The following is an 18,579-nucleotide window of genomic DNA, read 5'->3' as shown; positions in this document are numbered from 1 at the left end:
TTAGTATTACAATGATTATCAGGGGCTAGGCAAGACTTTCTGTGCACTAGCAAAGGCCAGACCTCTTGGGGCCACCTCCAGGAAGCCATCCCAGGAAGCCTCCTCCTCCTCCTCCATGGCTTCTGGCTACTGTGGGGCAGGGGTGGGGTTAGCCAGATGGGCTGTGTGGCTCGGACTCCGCAGTCTCCCTCCAGCCTTCTAATTTTGTGCTTCTCAACTGGGAGCGATTCTGCCCTCCAGGGATGCTTGCTTGGAGATGTCTACGGACAAGTTAAGCCTGGCTCGGGGGCGGGAGGGTGTACTACCGGCATCTCCTGAGTGGATGTTGCTAAACATTCTAGGTGCACCGGACAGTATCCCCTGCCCCAAAGAATTATCTGATCTGAATGTCAGTAGTGCTCAGGGCTAAGAAACCCTGTGTTAATTATTTGAGGAAAAAAAAAAAAAAAAAAAGAACTGAGTTAGATCTTTAGGCTCACATTAGACACCAGAATAAATCCCTGATGGGTCAGACAGTATAAACGAGGGTGACCCCCTCCCCCGCCCCCGGCCCCAGCATCTGTGAGTTACCGCCTCTCTCTGTGTATTGAAATGAGTGCAGCATCCTAGGACCTCAGGAGGTCAGATGATTACTGAGCACAGAGCCTCTTGGAGGAGTCAGTGGAATCCCCTGACCCAGGAATTCTCAGCTGGGGGTGATTTGTGCCCCAGGGGACACTTGGCAATATCTGGAGGCATTTTTGATCTTGGCACCCAGGAGGCGGGGCCTGGGGATGCTGCTCATTGTCCTCCAGCACGCAGGGTGGCCCTACAGCAAAGCATGGTTTGGCCCCAAAGGCCAAAGGCAGTAGCCAAGGTAGAGGAACCTGATGGAGACTTTTTTTTTAATTAAAACGTTCTTTTGTCTTCCTTTCTTTATCTTTTTTGGAGGGGGAGGTAATTAGGTTCATTTATCTATTTTTAAGGGAGGCACTGGGGATTGAACACAAGACCTCATGCATGCTAAGCACTCTACCACTGACTATACCCTCCCCCTGACGTAGACTTTTGAGGTTCTTGCCCAGCACAGACGCTGTTACAGTTGACAGCTGAGACACAGTCCCCGGACTGAAACAGGAGGTCTACCAATGTTAACAGGTATCAGTCTGGCATTTCATCTTTTAATACATCAAGAGTCATAGAAACATAACGGTGCACATGGCTCTGCTGGGAGGGACTGATGGGGGGCTCAGCCCCGGAAAATGGGGATTCCTGTGTCGCCCCACCAGGGCAGTGCTGGTGGGGTGAGGGCTGAGCTCCAGAGAGGTGAGGGGCTTCCTGGATTAGCCCACCTGGGAAAGGATAGCTCCCTGGAGAGTCCAGGCCCTGCACTGGGCGCCCTCTGACTTTCTTTGCATCAGGGCATCCCTTGGGCCACATGAGGGCCCTCATGGGAGGAATCCAGAGAGGGGAAAGGGGGAAACAAGCGGAGAGCTGGGGCTGGGCGGCCATCCAGCACCTGGAGCTTCTGGGACCTGGCATTGCCTGAGATGCAGAAAGCCTGCAATGATGAAGTGGGGAGGGGTTGGGATGGACTGGCGTCATCTGCACCTCATGGCCGCTCCCTCCCCAAGCCTGCCTCTCTTGGGCTGCCATCCTGGGAGGTGAGGAGTGCCAGGTGTACCCAATGGCTCTCAGGCAAGTAGACCACCCCTGGTAGCCAGGTGTCCTACGGCATCACTTACCACCCAGAAAGCCATCAAAGCTCCCTGTAAGAATCTGAAGATGGCATCACAGGTGGTGCCAATGGTCCAACACCCGGATGTAGCCCATGACCAGAGCCAGGGTCAAGAAAAGGAGCTGGTTGGTGGGCCGTAAGAGCCAGATTTTCTGTTCCCAGGAACCGGCCTGTACACAGAGCTGGAAGGCAGGTGGGTAGTGGCTTTGAAGCCCCAGGAGCCAGCAGTATCCAGAGGGTCTTCACCCCAGGGGCTGCATTTTTCGCCCACCTGCCTGTCCGGGCTGCCACAGTTTTGTGTGGAAATGGATTTCAGCCTCTGAAGAGGATGGGGGCTGTGGCCCCTGAAACCATCACTGCAAAAGGACGTCATACTATTAACCGCACACTAGCTTCAGGAGAACTGTAAGATGGCGAGTTACTTCCTAAGCAGTCAGACGACACCCCATGGGTAAGCTCAGACTGTGACCGGGTCCTCTCACTTCCCGCCAGTGTCCAATCTCCGGTCCAACCAGATGCGTCTCATCAGGAAACCCTCAAAAAGCAGAGGTTGAGTTCTTGATTTTAAAATGGAAAACAGGGGGAAAAAAATCCTACCTTTAGGCACCAGGTGAAATTTACTTCCTTGAGACGAGCAGGAAGAACAGGACAGTGGCTGTTGTGTGTTTCGGGGGAAAATCAAACACGGGCCCTTGAAGAACACTTAGAGGTGGGGGAATTCCCTGAGACCCAGAACATTCTGTTCATGAAACTGACCACGCTTTCCTGGGTCCATAAAATCTGGGCAAGACCTGCCTCCTAGTTGTGTGTGATCTGTCTGTGCACCTCAGCCCCCAGCCCACCCCGGGGACCAAGGGAGTCTGTTTTGCCTTTTATCAATAATGACAGTAGTGACCTTTTGGCCAGACCTTGTTCTAAGAGCTTTGAGTGTATCAGCTAATCTATGTTTTAACTCATGAAACCACAAGGCTAGGAGGCAAGTGCTGTTTCCACACCCACTTAACACATAAGCAAACAGAGGCTGAAGGAGGTTGAGTGTCTCACATGAAGGAGGTTGAGGCTGGGAATAGAGCAGGTACATTCCAGCTCCAAAGCCTGAGCTTTTATCACTACAGGAAGCTGTAGTTACTTTGTTACTTGATCTTAAAAAAAAAAAAAAGGCTAGTAGTCAAATGGACTGTCTTTCAGGAAGAAAAAAATGTTGCTGATGTGAAGGTAGCCATGTGACCATCACATGCCCTGTGGCCAGGGCTTCTGTCTGTGTCACTGTGTTTGCCCACCACGGTGCCTGGGTGCTCCGGGCTGGCTCCGGTGGGTGCGATCCGCTTCTGCCCTACCCCCCCATCCCGAGTCAATGCTTTCTTTGTCCACGGGGCCCGTGGGTCATCGGCTCCTTCCCAGAGGCTCCCCCCTCCCCACCCCGCTCCTCCTGCCACTTCACCGCCCAAAGCTTAGACCTACACCTCAGCTGGGTCTCATTTTCCTTCCCCTTGCCCTTGGCGGAGCCCAGCCCTGGGCATGGACCCAGCTTGGCAGGGGCCCTCTCCAGCTGCAGTGAGGGGGAGACAGAGGGTTCTGAAAGTTGCTGTTCCCGGACAGGGACGCTGAATGAATCTTAAGAGGAGACAGGCCCTCTCCATTCTTGCCCTCCCAACTCTGAGGGGAACACACAGCTCTCTGGAAGGCGTGCCTGGCACTGCCGGCACCAACCGCGGCGTGGCGAGGGGGCAGGGGGACAATGGAGCATTTTCTGGCCTTCCTGGGTGCTTGGCCCACCTCCCACCAACACTCACCACCAGATACACCATGGAGTACATCCCCACGGAGGCGTGCTCAGAATAGAAGGACTGCCTGGGAGATGGGCGGGGGGAGGGCGAGCATCAGCCGGTGTTGGGGGTTAGGGGTGGGGATGCTTCCGGGGTTACCCTCTCTGCCCACCCACTCGCCTGGCATCAAGGATGTCTTCAGGATGCCCAGTGCAGGTGTAGCTGGTGATGTAGCACTCTCACAGTAAAGGAGGCTGGGTCAGGCAGGCACGCGGCCAGGAATGGGGCCGCCTGTGACCTGTGGTCATTTTGGCAATGCTGGTCAGAGAGCAGCTGGCCAGGCCACCTAAAATGCATGCGCCCAGCTGCCTGTAGATCAAGGTCACATAGGTGGTGCTCATGAAGGCTGGTGAGCTCAGCTGCAGGCCCTGGACACAAATCAACTCTCCCAGGCTGATCTGTGGGGCTGGACGGGAGAGGGGAAGGGGTCGCTGCTGAGGGCAGGGCGCGCACAAGGGTGGGAAGTCCCCAAACCTTTGACTCAGACAGGTCCATATGGAAAGGAGGCTGTTGTTTCCTGCTAAACCAGGCAAAAAAAAAAAAAAAGGGAGGGCTTCTCATTTCATCACACACACACACACACACACACACGCAAATGGGCGACTTCTACTTCTGTACCTGAAATGGGCGGGACTCCCTATGTCACTACACCAAGAGATATGGCTTCCATATCACCAAGAAAGGGGGTCCCATGTCTGAAAGGGGCGGGACTTCCTGTTATACCAGGAGAAAAGGATAGACTTCTTCTCAAATGCCTGAAAATGGCGGGGTTCCCTTTTCACCAGGATAAAGAGGCAGGATGTTCCATGTTTGAAAGGGGGAGATATCCCAGCTCCGCAGGAAAGGGGGTGGGACTGCTTCCTGCCTTCTGCATATAAGAGATGGGGCTCCCCTGTCCGCAGGGGAAAGGAGCTGAGCTTGTCCTCTGCCTGAGGCAGAGAGGTGGGTGTTTTCTCTATACTACGTCAAAAAGGAAGGAGCTTTACTTTTTCCCCAAGGAGAGGCGCTCTATGACACTGACCAGTGAGATTCCCATTTCAGCAGGAAGAGAGGCGCTATTTCCTCCTGCCTTAGACAGTGGGTGGGGGTGCCCACTTTGCCAGAAAAAGGTGAAGCTTGCCCGGGGCATGTCACCAGGGCCTGGGATGGAAGTGGCCAGCCTCTTACAGTGAAGATGGAGATGGTGAAGCCCATCCTGATGAGTGCCGAGCCCTTGATGATGCAACGGGCCACCCGGGGGTAGTGGACGGTGGCGTCATTGCAAAAGAAGCCCTGGATGTGGGGTGCCATCAAATCGGTCTCAGCACGATGGGGAGGCTGACTGCAGGGGGTGCAGACGACCCCACTCATGGATGGGTCACTGAGATGTACTCTCCTTAGGCTCTCTGGCCAGTCTGTCCTCCCTGCATCTCCACAGCTTGGACATGGGGACACGGGGGGAGAGTGGAGAGCCTGGGCAGGGAAGGTAGTCTGGCAGGAAAGCCAAAGGACAGAGCCCCAGGGCTGCCCCAGGAATGGGGTGAGTTTCTGTGAGTGAGGTGGGTAAGGGGCTAGGATAGTGTGGGGATAAGGGCGAGAGCGCTGACTCTTTCTGTATGTGTGCGTGTGTGTGTCCTGATGTATGCATGTACGTGTGTATGATTGTGGCTCTGTGTGTCTTTGTGTGTGAATGTGTGTGTGTGGGGGGGTATCTACGCCTCTGCCGTGTGTGTGTGTGAGAGAGAGAGAGAGAGAGAGAGAGAAAGGGGAAGAGAGAGATTATGTATGTCTGTGGGTGTGTGGGTTGTGCTGGATTGTGTGTGGTTGTGTTTGAGATCTGTGATGTGTTCATCCCTAATTCAATGGCTCTGTGGCTGACTGAGCTGGGAGATACCGGTGTCAATGTTGTGTGCGAGCAGTGTCTGGGGCCCCTCACCTGACAGTGCCATCTGGAAGCAGACAGAGCAGGGTGCCCCTCTGCAGCTCTCTGTCTGGCCCACCTACCCTAAAAGCCTACACTTGGCCTCCTATCCCCCTCTCGACCCTGTAATTCTGTCACCCACTGATGTCTGGTGGAGCCGGGCAGCTGGGACCCAGACTCCTACAGTCCCCAACTCCCTTCCTGGGCTGAGAGGGCGAAGCTAGTGTCCCAACCTGGCCTCCCCTCCCCAGCAAGGGGGCTTTGGTCCCTAGCTCTGCCCACTGGGGAGTTGGGGTGAGGTGGCATATGCCAGACACACATCCAGACCTCAAGCAAGCTCAGGCCACACAGATACATGCACACACAGAGTCTGACATACACAGTTACACAGTACAACTGCACAGTTTCACCCAGACACACAAAAACAGATATACACACTCAGACAAATGATGCAACAATATACGCACAACAGACAGAGGCCCACAGAGACCCAGACCCAGACCTGGCTCCACGAGTACCACGGGATCCAGCCCCAACCCGGATGCACAGTCACAGGCTCTCGGAGACCAAGTGCGCACATGGGAGTCGCCCACAGTGAGCACACCTCCCCCAGAGCCAGTACAACACACAGCACAGCCACACAACATGCACCCCAGAGACCCAGGTGGGCAGACACACACGTGCATGAGCACACACACACGCAGAATCACATATTTACATGGGTGTGAGCACAACACAGACCAGCCGCAAGACACACAGACCCAGGGGCTTGCACACAACATCCACACAGTCAAAGATATACAGATACTCAATACAAACGTACCCCGCCAGACACTCAGACCCAGATACACAACTCAAAGAGACATACAGCAACTAAAATCATATGAAAGACTTAAAAAAGAAGAAGGTTGAAGGGAGAAAATAAAGTCATTTGAAAGACTGGGAAAAAAAAAGAAGAAAGGAAAGAAAAGTAAAAGACAGAGCCGGAGGCCAACCTCAGCACCCAGACCCAGGAAGACAGGTAAACACACAGAAGTCACACTTGTCCTCTTCTCTCCCATTCTCACAGACACAGTTGACCCAGACATCCCAGAAATATGTTGATGAACATAGATGTGAAGACACACAGTCCAAGTACACCCACCAGGGCAGGTGGCCAGCCCTCAGTTTAGCCACCCTCAGATAAAGGCAGACAGGCAGACAGAACAAGTCCAAAGCCACCAGCAGCTTGGTGGTCCAGGAGCGTGGCAATGGATGGGACAGGGGTGTCCTGCGCGGGTCCCCGGGCCACAGACGCTGGTACCGGATCACCAGCTTGGGCAAGGCCAAGACGGTGTGTGGTAAGTTTATCGACTGCGGGGGGCGAGGGGGTGGACTGAGATTAGAGTTAGGTCGGAGGGTGGCCAGCGGGTAGAGGCTGGCCTGAGAGGTGAAGAGCACGGTGGGCAGGGTGGGGTCCGCTGTAGGGCAGTAATTAGCCGGCCAAGGGGGCGGGGAAGGGGAGACGGAGGCCGCTCTGACTCCATTAGCAAGGAGCCCCTGTCCCACACAGGGACTTGACTGATTTGGGGTTGGGCCCTGAAAGTGAGTGGGGTCTGGAGGAAGGCAGAGAACAAAAGGGGTGGGGCTTAAGTGCTCAGAGACCTGCCGGCCGCGAAGTCCCCGGGGAAGTCAGACTAGGGATGGGAATGGTTCCAAAGCCTGCACAGGGAAGGGGGCACAGGGTTCCGCAAAGGCGGAACCCAGGGCAGGTCCGAGGATTTTAGATAGGAGACAGTAGGAGGGCGGAGCCTGGGGAGAGACTGGGTAGAAAAGTGGGTGGGGCAGGAGGCTGAGGTCTGAGAAATGGGCAGAGCCTAAGGAGAATGACTGGAAAGCGGGCGAGACTGGGGGGTGGGCAAGGCCTGGGAAGCTGATAGCTGGGAAGTGGGCGGGGCCTAGGGAGAATGTCGGGGAAGTGGGAGGGGCTAGGGAGTGGGCAGGGCTTGGGAGATTGGGGTCGGCTCCGGGAGGCGCAAACCCACCTTTATCAGGGTCCCGCGGGTCAAAGTCATACCGGGGTTGACGAGAGTCCTCCTGGGCCAGCGGTTTCCGTGCTGGGCAATCCGGATCTCGGGCGATTCCCCGGTGGTCTTTTTAGGTTGAGAGCCGGGCTGGGCGGGCAGGACCTTTCCCTCTCCATCAGCGGTTGCCGGGTCCTGACCCATCTCGCCGTGAGCCCCCGCCGCGTCTCATTGGTCGGGCGCGGACCAATGGGAATTCGCCTCTGGCCTCACCACGTCTTCCACACTCCCCCGAGCAGCATCCTTCCGGCAGGGACGAGGTGCTGCGCGGAGGTGCAGAGGATGAGGGTCTTCCTGCTTCCCATGATCTGTTCCCGTGTCCAAGGCTTTGTCCGATCCCGCTCCGGCCGCCCGTGTCCCCGCTCTTCCGTCTGCCAAGCTCCTTCCTCCGGGCTTTGCATGTGATGCCGAAGACCCAGAAGAACCTTCCCTTTCTCTCAACCTGGAGGCCCCTCTCCCACCCTCCCAACCCATACAACCCTGGACTGGGGCGCCCGGTCCACCAGGGGTCGCCCGCGGCCTACACTGGGTGCCGCTGCCAAGGAAAGGGACCCAGAGGTTCGTCAAGGGAGGCAGGGCTAGGCCCCCAGAAGGAGGGCCTGGGTCTTCCCTGGGGGCAGGGTCTCGGTTCCTTTGGTTGTGCTCCCTTGGACTTTGTCTTTGCCAGTCTCTCCAGGTCGGCCTGTGTCAGTGTGTGGCTTGAATGCCTTTGGTGGTCTCTGGGCATCTGATATTGTGTGTCCCTGAATGCAAATCCCAGAGTCTTTGAGACTCTTTGAGGTTATGTGTTAGTGTGTATGTGTGACCATGGCCATGGGTGTGTCCTTGTGTGCGTGTGCCTGTGGCTAGCTTGGGCAGCTGATCTTATGTAGTTATGAGTGTATCTCTGGGTATGTCTCAGTATGTGACTGTGTGTGTGCCTGTATAGTGTCTCTCCACCTCTGTTTTGGTATGAGTGTGCTTGTGTCTTTGATCGTGTGTCCTTTGTGCTCTCAGTGTGCCTGATTGTGTATGCTCTGAATGTGTATCTGCTGTGTCTCTGTGTGTCTGTGGCTAGCTTTGGTGGCTGCTCCTGTGTGTGATGATGTGTCTCAGTGTGTGTGTGTGTGTGTGTGTGTGTGTGTGTGTGTGTATGTCTGTGTGGTGTGTTTGTGCGTCTGCCTCAGTTTGTGTGATTGTGTACAGCCTGGATGGGGGTGTCTTTCGTACACCTGTGTGTCTGGTGGCTGCCTCTCTGGGCAAGTTGGAGAGTCCCTTCCAGGTGGTGGCCTTGCTGGGGCTTCCTTCCTGGGGCAGACTGGCTTGCTTCCCAGCAGAATGAGCTGGTTTCTCATGGCCCTGGCCTCTCCGAGGGGTACCTGGGGCCTGCCCTGGTCTGCCTGGGTCTTCCCCATCCCTCTGTCCTTCCACTATCCTTAGCAGGGAAACACCATTTCCTGCCTTTGATGTCACTGGTGCTAAATTTTCCCTTCCTCCAAATAGCTCAGGCCACGGGTTTCTCTGTGTGTGCACATCTGACCACGATTCTATACTTAAAGAAAAAAACCAAAACAAAGCAAAACAGTAACACATGGAAAATGCAAGTGGGCGAGAACACTTAACCCAGTGAAAGGTCCACCTTTTCTTAATCAGATCATTGCCCTGAATCCCCCTAGCTTTTTATATGCCTTCCAAATATACAGCTCTGAAACCAAATCTGCATTCTTTGTCTTCTTAGCCTTCAGAGATCTGTATCGAGCCCCAGAGAGATGACTCAACCTCCTCCACGGCTTGATTACTGAACTGATTGTATGAACGATAATCTGACCATTTCTCTTTTGATGCCTCTTTCGGCTATTTCCACTCTGAACACCTCCTGACTATCTTTTTTGCCCAGATGTCCACGCCCCCTGGCAGCAATGATGGCCAACCCTACCGAGCACTTACTCTATGCCAGGTGTGGTTCTGGCTCCTGATTCTGGACAATAATCCTATGAGGTGGTCACTGGGTTAGGCACACTTCCTGGATGGAAACACTGAGGCAGGGAGGTGAAGGCATTTGCTCAAGATCATACCACTCACTAGCAAGAGGCCAAGCTGAGGGTGGGGAAGGTAGAACTCAGTGGTGGAGCACACACTTAGCAGCATGAGATCCTGGGTTCAGCCCACCAACCTCCATTTAAAAATAAATAAATAAACCTAATTATGCCCCCCCAACAACAAAAAAAAAGAGGCAGAGCTGGCATTTGAAGCCAAGTGATTTGAATCTCCTGCTATTGCTGTTCTCAACACCTGTGCACACATGGATCACCACCCCCCTTCCTTGTCCTTGAACACACAGCATGACATTGGAAACCCACCATTCCAGAGCAGCTGTGTAGGCACCCCAATTCCACAGCCTAGTTGCACCATCATGCCTTGTGTTTATACGCTACCGCAGTGCACTCCCCGAGACCAATTCTTTCCTTCCCTTTTTTTCTTCTTTTCTTGATTCCGCCCCTGGCCCCCACCCACTGGGTCCTGTGCCCTCTCACTGTGCATTTACCCAGTAATCAGTAACAGTCTCTGTCAGGCTCTACCTTTGCCCCCGGGGACACAGATCCAGGCCAGCTGGAAGTTGACACTGGGGGAAACCACATATGGTTTAGGGAGTAGTCAGTTGGGAACCCAGAGAGGAGATGGGTTTTGCTGGGGAAAATCAAGGTACACTTCCTGGAGGAGGTGCCTGCTCACTGGGTCTCCCGGGGGAAGAGGAGTGCTCCCCGCCTCCAACTGCTTCCTGCCCAGTCCCTCCTGTGAGCTGTATGACGGTGACCGTGAGGATTCAGACTCTTCCCCTAGAGGCGAGGGAAACCAGGGCCCACGCTTACCTCGGGGAGACCGCGGAGCACGGAGGTGCGACTCCACGGAACGTGGGGTGCTAGTGAGCACTCCATAGTGGGCGGGTCCGCCTGGCTCAGATGTCCCGACCACAGCAACACGTCATGGCGCTCCCTGTCTGTGGCCTGAGCCTTCCCCGGGCTGCCAGGCCTTGTTTCCCCTCCCTGGAGGGGGGTTGTATAGAGATCTGCTAAGCCCCTTGGGGTCCAGAGGAATTCAGAAGAGTTGCTGTGAGCCCATGGTTAAGGGACTGTAACTTTTGGAGTCCTAGTTTTTTGCATCCACATCCTGGAGTTGTAGAAAGGTTCCCTGATCCAGCTCACCTTTAAAGAGCGTTTGCCACGTGTCTGGCACTGCTCACAGCAAGCTCTCAACCCCACTCAGAGATCTACTCTTATTCCCACTTAACAGATGGAAAAAATAAGGCTCAGAGAGGTGAAGCAGCTTTCTCCAAATCACACAGCAAGAGCTTTTGAGAGCTGAAATTCAAGACACTAGAGCAGGGGCAGCACACTTTCCTCTAAAAGGGACCAGAGAAAGTAAATATTTGGTGCTTTGTGAGCCAGACCGTCTCTGTTGTAACTACGCCACTCTGCCAGAGCCTTTCAAAAGCCACCATGCACAATGCGGAAACGAATGAGCATGGCTGGCTGCCGAGAACATTTTGATTGGTGAACGCTGAAATTTGAATGTCATATCATCTGCACATGTCAGGAAATAGTCGTCCTGTGACTTTTCCCAGCTGCTTCAGAATGAAAGCAACCAAACAAAAAATTCGTAGTCGGTGGACTGTGGTTGACCGCTAGAGCCTAGGCTGGTCACTGATAGGCTATACTTCATTCATTCATGTCTTCATTCATTCATTCAGTATTATCCAGGCCTGCAGTTTTCTAGGTCCTGGAGGAAGGATGGGGACAGGGCAGAGGAAGAGGCTCCTCTTTGGGAGAGAACACTTTTGTGGGGGAAACAACTGTAAGCAAGTAAACAAACAAACCAAACTATTTCACGTGGTGGAAACTGCTAGAAAGGAAATTTCATGGGGTGATGTAACCCGGGGCCCGAGAGAGAGGCACTTTCATTTGGGTTGTCTGAGATGGTGACTTTTGAGTCTTATCAATTCCTCTTTTTGTCAGCTCAGGCAATCCTTGGCTGGGGCCTGCTGTGGGGGAGGGCTCAATAGTACAGACAGACCCTCGGCCAGTGGGCTTCTCGGCAGAGCGATGGTAGCGGGGGAGGAGGGGAGGGCTCTGTGGCCTGGTATCTTTACATCTATCTTCCTGGCTGGCCAGCTTGCTCCGGGAAGGGCTTCTCCCATCATCCCACTATCTCAAATCTTTCAGGTCCTGGCTGCCAAGTGGGCGAGGGTTGAGGTGGGGGAAGTTTCAACTCCTGCGTTCAGGTTCACACGTCTGCTTTACACATGCTGTTAGCATGATTCTTCTACCTTTAGCTGCGTTCCCTCCCTCCGGAAACTCTGCCATTTCCGTTGTCTGGAGGAAAAAAATACCCAAACCCCAAAACGGCTGCGTTTCCGCCCTGATGCGGGGAAGAGCTAGTATCTTTTTTGGGAATTTACTTTCAATCAACCCTTCCATTTTTGCTGTCACCCACCAACTCTTTCAGAGTTGGCTGGGGTCACCAGTAACTGAGGCTTGGGACACTGCGGTGATGGTGGCATTTTGTGAGGGAAATTATAGCTGGCATTCCGCCTTGATGGCTTACAACTTGGCTTTAGGTCTTAAAACAGTTGCTTAACTCTCACTGCAGGGAGGTTTCAGGAGGGTGTAAAAAAAGTATAGGCCAGAGCTGAATTCATCCTCTTTACTCAGAAAGACAGCTGGAAGTGAGCCGGGAACCGCTGGCCACAGGTCTTGGGAAAGAACATTCCAGCAGAGGGGCAGCAGTTATGAAGAAGCAACCTCGGTCCAATGCAGTGGGTCCCCCAACTTGGGCAAGCGTCAGAATCTTCTGGAAGGCCCGTTCCAACACGGATTATTGCAGGGCTCTGGCTCCCGCTCCCGGAGTGTCAGTAGGTCTAGGCTGGGGGTGCTAGAATTTGCAGAGCCAACAAACCCCCAGGTGATGCTACGGTTGCTGGTTTGGGTATCACACCGTATAAACCGCTGGTATAACGGAAGTGTTGAGCACCTGAGCTTCAACACATTACGGTTGTTGTTATCTTCTCATAATTCCCCAGAGAGGCCTAATACGAGACTGAATACGGGGCTCACATCCGATACCTTGTTCAGCTGAATCAACACCCTCCTCCCCACCCCGCCCAATTTCCTGGGCCACTGGTCGCTGGCTGGAGTCAATTCTCCTGCCCGGTCCACCTCCCATTTTCTACCGGTAGAGTGAGGTCTTGAGAAGCTTAGAGAGCTGGCTGGTCTGGGCAGATCAGGGCTTCTGTGGGGGCCCAGGACTTTTCTAGACCTGCCATCCATCTCTCATTCCAGGGTTGCTTCCTCTTTTGGGGCCGAGTTTTGGCCGCTTCTCTGCTCCTCCTCCCGCCCCCGCCTACACCACGGGAGAGCGAACGGGAAATTTGAGTTTCCTCCGCCTTTCTCAAGACTGTCCCTTTCCTACAAGGGGAATTTCTCCACCTGGACTCTCCAGCCTTCTGCTTGTGGGGTCCAGGGGGCCCCTGACGGGAAGCGTCTAAGACGGTGGGTGGGTGGGGGCAGGCCAGGGAAGGTCCAGGGGTCCCGGAAGGAGAGGGAGGGTAGGGCAGGGATGAGCTTGGCACTCAGGGTTCCCTTGGGGTGGGCGGCTTATGCTCCAGAGGAGAAGGGGGCTGAGGCCTGGCTGTCCTCTGGCCCCACTGAAGAAGTGCTCGGTTTAGGGGATCCCTGGGGGAGCCCCAGCGCTGGGGACTAGGGAGTGATAAGAAATTGGGGAAAGAGGCAAAGCGACAGAGAAGCAGAGAGGCACGGAGAGATAACCGGGGAGACACAAGGAGAGATAACTAGGGAGAAAGAGGATTCAGCGAGGGAGAGCTTGGAGGGCGAGGGACAGAAAAAGAGATGGAGAGAGAGAAATCCAGGGAAGAGAAAGCGAGGGAAAGTTCGGACAGAGGGTGGAAGGTGCGGGGCGGGGCGGGGCGGGGCGGGCGGGAACCACCCTACTGGGCGGATCCCTGGGATCCCCAGCGGCCACTCCCCCGAAAGCGGGGCTTCCGCCTCGGGTATAAAGCGCGGCGCGCCGGACCCGGGCCGCAGCCGCCCGCCGCCGGCCATGCGCTCCAGCACCGACGCCGCCCCGGACCCCGAAGCCCAGCGTCCGCCCGCGCCCGCGGGCCGTGCCTGCGGCCCGCTGCCCTGGGCGCTGAGCGCCGCGCTGCTGCTGCTCGCCGCCGCCTGCGCCGCCTGCCTGGTCCGCTCCTGGGCCGCGCCCGGGGCCCCGGTCTCGCCCAGCCCCGGCCCCGCGCCCAGCCCGAGACTCCCCGAGGGCCCCGAGCTGGCGCCCGACGCCCGCGCCCGCCTCCCCGACCCTCCGCAGGTAAGATGCGCCCCGACCTGGACCCCGGGAGAGACCCCTACACATCTCCGTCTGGTCCCTCCCGGGAGGCCCTTTCCGCACCCCAGACCGAGGGTGGAGGGACCCCTATCGTCCCTCTTGGACCTTTGAAGGCACCCCTCTTTATCCAGGACTTCGGGGGGCACCCCTTCTCATCCTGCACCCCCGTGAGGCCCCACCTGCATCCCAGGCTCCAGGGGACACCCTTTCTCCCGAGATGGGGCACTTTATCTCCAGCCGCTAAGGAGGTTCCCCATTTCCTAACTCCCGGGAGCCTCGGTTTTCTCTCGGACTCTCGGGGTACCCCGTTTCCCTCCTAAGACTCCCCAGTGCCAAGTCCCCGCGGAGGGACTCCCCCCCCCCCCGTGTCCTCGCCGACAGCGGGGCTGGGGCAGCACGGCTGTGTCCGGGCGTGTGTTCTTTCGGAGCGGGGAGGGAAGGAGGCGTGAGCTCCAGGCCAGCGCAGACCGCGGAGACCGGCCTTCCAGGGGGCTGGGGGAGTGGAGGGGGACCTCCATCCACTTTCCGCCTTCCGTCTCTCCGCAGGGCGCGTTCGCGCAGCTGGTGGCAGAAGATGGTGAGTGACCTGTGCCGCTCCCCACGACGAAGTTGGGGCGGGGGGCTGTGGGGTGCACTAAGGAGGGGAGCCCCGGAGAGGGAGGCTCCCTCTCTGACCCCATTAGACCCTCTTCCCCTCCTCCCTTTCAAAAGTGGCCCCTCCCTTCTTAGAACCTCATCCATCCCTCTCTGGGTCTCCTCCTCCTCTGACCCTCATCTGTGCCCATCTCAGACCCCTGCCCTCTCAGAGCTGGAGCTTGATTCCCCAAATCCCAGCCAGTCGGGTCTCTCCTATTTGGCTCTAGGAGATCGAGACCCTCCTCCCCAGGCCTGGTTCCCCTCCTCCCTTCCAGAAACCCTCCTTTCCACTCACTGCCCCTTCCCCTTCCCGAGACCCTCCTCCCCTTCCCCCTTTCTGAAACTCTTCTCTCCGCCTCCTCCCTCTGCCCCTCCCCCTTCCAGACTCTCCTTCTCCTCTTCCTCCTCCCTCCAGACCCTCCCCCCCCACCCTTCCCTCCCCTCCCCTCTTCCTCTCTCTCCTGTGGACTCTTCTTTACATGTCCTTCCCCTCCTCCTTTCGGACTCCTGCCACCTCCTTCCGCTCTCTCTTAAGGAGACCTTTCTCGCATCTTCGCTCCTTGGAGTTCTCTCCACCAGCTCCTCCTGTCCCTTTTCCTTAAAATCTTCTACCCCTCTCGAAGTCCCCTTGTTTCCTAATCTCAGCCTCTTCCTCCCTCCCCCCTGTACCCCCTTCACAATCCCCCTCCTCCATCCTGTCCAGTCTCTCTCCCCACATCCCCCTCACCTCCCTCTCCAAACCCCTTCCTTTCATCCGTCAGAGCCCCCCCCCCCAGGGCTGCACCTCTCCCCCACGTGCTGAGCGTACCCCTCCTTCCTCCCACAGTACAGCTGACCGAAGGGCCTCTGCGCTGGTACAGCGACCCGAGTCTGACAGGTGTGACTCTTGCGCCGGGCATGAGCTATGACAAGCAAACACATGAGCTGGTGGTGGCTGAGGCCGGAGTCTACTATGTTTTCTTGAACTTGGGTCTGAAGCGAGTGGTGGCCAGCAACAGTGACAGCAGCTCTGGCTCCGTCTCCGTTGCCCTGCACCTGCAGTCTCTCCATGCCAGGGCCGCCTCCCCGGCCCTGACCTTGGACCTGCCACTCCCATCCTTGGGGAACTCAGTGTCTGGTTTCCGGGGTGGCCTGCTGCACGTGGGTGCCGGACAGCGCCTGGGCGTCCACCTGCACCCCGCGGTCTGGAAGTCCCGCACCTGGCAACTCTCACAGGCCACGGTCTTGGGCCTCTTCCGTGTTGCCACCGAAGTCCCGGCTGGACTCCCCTTGTGACAACTCATGTGACCCCAAGCCCTGGACCAAGACTGAATCTTGCCTTCGTTTGTTGGGGCCCTTGGTGATGGGGCCCGGCTACTCTACCTCACCAGGCTGGGCAGGGGTCCGTGCTGCTGACCCCCTCTTCCAGAACTCTCCAGGTCCCAACGTCACTCCTGCCCTGAGTTGGACTCTTGGTATTTATTCTGAGCCTGAGCTCAGACAGTGTACATTATATTAATCCATTCAATTTATATTTATTGAGCTTCTGCTCCGTGCCAGGCACTGTGCAGGGCTAGAGAAACATCAGCAAGTGAAAAAGAACCCCCTCCCCGCCAACCCTTATTTATGTTAATATATGAGAAACGGAGATGCATCCCCAGCCCCACCATGAGATTTGTGGGGCTTGCTTGTGGGGGTCCAAGTAACTCTGCAGTGTGAGCGTCATTCATTATGCAACTCTTCTCCAGCATCTGCTGTGTCAGGCGCTGTTTTAGGTGCTGGGGACACAGCCATGGGCAAGACAAGACAAAACCCCAAGCTCCCAGCTTTTGCCAAGCTGATGGTCAAATATGCTGGCTGACCTCACGACTGAGTGTGTGTGACCCCGTGTACCTGGGCCATGTGGGAGGCTGAGATGGTCCATGGTATTGGATAATAAAATATTTATTAGTGTAAGAACTGATAATCCAACAGGTACTATATGCTGGATTATGAGTTATCTTGAGACTTACAACTACCCTGAGCCTTAGGGATTTTATTATTTCCGTGTTACTATTATCTAGGGTCTTGAGATTTTTTTTTTAAACCTGTACTATATCTGGTGGTGGAAATACTGTGTAATGTCATTCTGCAGAACATTACTTGCTTACTTGGTTCAGTGACAGCACACTGGTAACTTACATTCAGCCACAGTGGGAGTATTTACACCATGGAAAGTGGCAAATGCTACGAGTCAGGGCTTGGTTTATTCTTTGTTGATTGTCTATACTTAAAGGGATGGAGAAAAAGATGTTAAACGTAGATTAGACTTAAGCATGTCTTGTCTGTAGCTGTTGCATTGTGAACAGCACACACATCGAGGAAGTCACTCTAGCGTTTTCAAACCCTTATCTGATTTGGCAAAAGAAATTGCTCATATCATCGAAAAGCAAGTGAAGTGTGGACGCATATCTTCATTGTTCCGTACCATCTCAGTCTTTAAAGGAAAATTCCAACCTCCATTCACTTGTTTGCCACTTGCCAGCATAGGCTGGCTCTGGGTACGAGTGGGAAAAATCAAGGAAGGTGTTCTGTGAGAATCAATTTCGGCTGTATGGAATTTGCAAAGCAGACACATTTTATTTTTGCTGGTGACATTTATAATAAACACACGTATTCATTTCTTCCCTTCTGGAGAGCTGGCTGTGAAAAAACACCACTTTTCCCCTCCCTACAGACCTGGCGGCTCCCTCAAACCCCATGATTTCCCCACCATGCAGGTCTTCTGCCCATTGGCTCATATAAACCAGCTGGACCTTAGCTCCTGGGGCGGGGGCGGATAGGGAAGTCTCCATGGAGCGGGTGATCTTGATGGGACTTAAAAGGAGGGACGGGGGATGTGGGAGAGCTTAGTGTATGCTGGTCAGATTGGAGGGTGGGGGATGGGCACTGAAGATGGGGCTGTGGAGGCGAAAGTCATTTAGCGGACCCATCTCCACCCAGCTGGAGAAGTTTGTTCCTAGAACTGACACTGAGCTGAATATGGCCACGCCGGGCACTAAATTATCAAACTAGTTCCATACTGATTGGCAAATGCCTGTTAGTCCTCACCCCTATTGCTGGATGCTTCCCCTGGACCTCTAGGGTGGCCCTTGTGACCCAGCATCCAAAGCGTTAACACTGGGATGGGTGGGGGAAGTGTGCGGTCCAGGGTCCAGCCTCAGATCTGGTCAACTTCGGTCTACATTGGTTGCTGCGCATTTTGACTGTCTCCTCTGGCGCAGCTGATTGGCTCAGGGTGGGTACATGACTCAAGCTGGGCCAATCAGATCTCCTCGGCAGGAATGTGGGCGGACCTGGCTTCCGCAGATGCTATGAGTCAGGGATTGGAAGGTGTGTGAGAGAGAGTCATGAAGGGGTCCATGTGCGGAGAGAGATGGGAGGAGGACCGTGCCCCCTCCAAAGGCCCTAGGGAAGAATCCTTCCCTGCCTCTTCCAACTTCAGGGGGTCACCCACAATCTTTGGGGTTCCTTGCCTTGCAGCTAGGTTACTCCCAGCATGGACGTGAATTCTGGGGGGACACTTTTCAACCACATACGTCTAGTATCTACTTTTGGGGACCATGAGAAACTTGAATGCCCTCCAATAAATTTCCTGTTAAAGTGGATTTTGTTCTGTGCCACCTCTAAGACAGTGGTCCCCAAGAATGAAGGCCCTCAAGGCCATTGGTGTCTTTCTTGGTGGCTTTGGGATCCCGGACACCATCCTATTTCCTGTGTTATGTTGAGGATGGGTCTGAGACCCCCAAACAGAGTCCCTTAGCCCCTCCTGCCACAGCAGCCCCATAAGATGAATCTCCAGTGACGGAGACAGAGTGGAGAAGCCAGCAGCCTTGATCCAGTTTCCTGTGTGAATGTGTGTGTGTTGGGAGCAGTACGGTGAGGAAGGACTGGGGATGGGTATGTAGAGCATGCTTTTTTTTTTTTTTTTTAAATAGTGTTAAGGACACTTCCCATGAGATCTATGCTCTTAACAAAATTTTAAGTGCACAACACAGTGTCGTTGACTAGAGGTCCCATGTTGTGCAGCAGATCTCTGAAATG

At 55.1% G+C, this 18,579-nt stretch overlaps 1 protein-coding gene and 1 long non-coding RNA gene across 2 annotated transcripts; one reads left to right on the top strand and one right to left on the bottom strand.

The window, feature by feature from the left end:
• Positions 1-645: 645 nt before the first annotated feature.
• Positions 646-10,871, bottom strand: LOC141574679 (uncharacterized). The gene is made up of 3 exons (XR_012501666.1): positions 10,356-10,871; positions 1,725-7,769; positions 646-1,540 (listed from the first exon to the last, which is right to left on the bottom strand). It is a non-coding gene; the product is annotated as an uncharacterized LOC141574679 (long non-coding RNA).
• Positions 10,872-13,593: 2,722 nt separating this feature from the next.
• Positions 13,594-17,171, top strand: TNFSF9 (TNF superfamily member 9). Its single transcript, XM_010966945.3, has 3 exons — positions 13,594-13,863; positions 14,428-14,458; positions 15,344-17,171. The coding sequence occupies exons 1-3, from the start codon at positions 13,600-13,602 to the stop codon at positions 15,790-15,792; spliced, it is 744 nt and encodes a 247-aa protein (XP_010965247.3). The 5' UTR covers positions 13,594-13,599; the 3' UTR covers positions 15,793-17,171.
• Positions 17,172-18,579: the final 1,408 nt, after the last annotated feature.

This window comes from Camelus bactrianus, chromosome 22 (assembly GCF_048773025.1).
Source record: "Camelus bactrianus isolate YW-2024 breed Bactrian camel chromosome 22, ASM4877302v1, whole genome shotgun sequence".
Lineage (NCBI taxonomy): Eukaryota > Metazoa > Chordata > Mammalia > Artiodactyla > Camelidae > Camelus > Camelus bactrianus.
The sequence above is the reverse complement of the archived record's forward strand: the minus strand, read 5'-3'. Positions and strand labels throughout refer to the sequence as shown.

Coding starts and splice junctions, on each gene's coding strand:
- TNFSF9 (XM_010966945.3), top strand. CDS start 13,600: ATGCGCTCCAGCACCGACGCCGCCCCGGACCCCGAAGCCCAGCGTCCG. Junction 13,864..14,427: donor GCCTCCCCGACCCTCCGCAG/GTAAGATGCGCC, acceptor GTCTCTCCGCAG/GGCGCGTTCGCGCAGCTGGT. Junction 14,459..15,343: donor GCAGCTGGTGGCAGAAGATG/GTGAGTGACCTG, acceptor TTCCTCCCACAG/TACAGCTGACCGAAGGGCCT.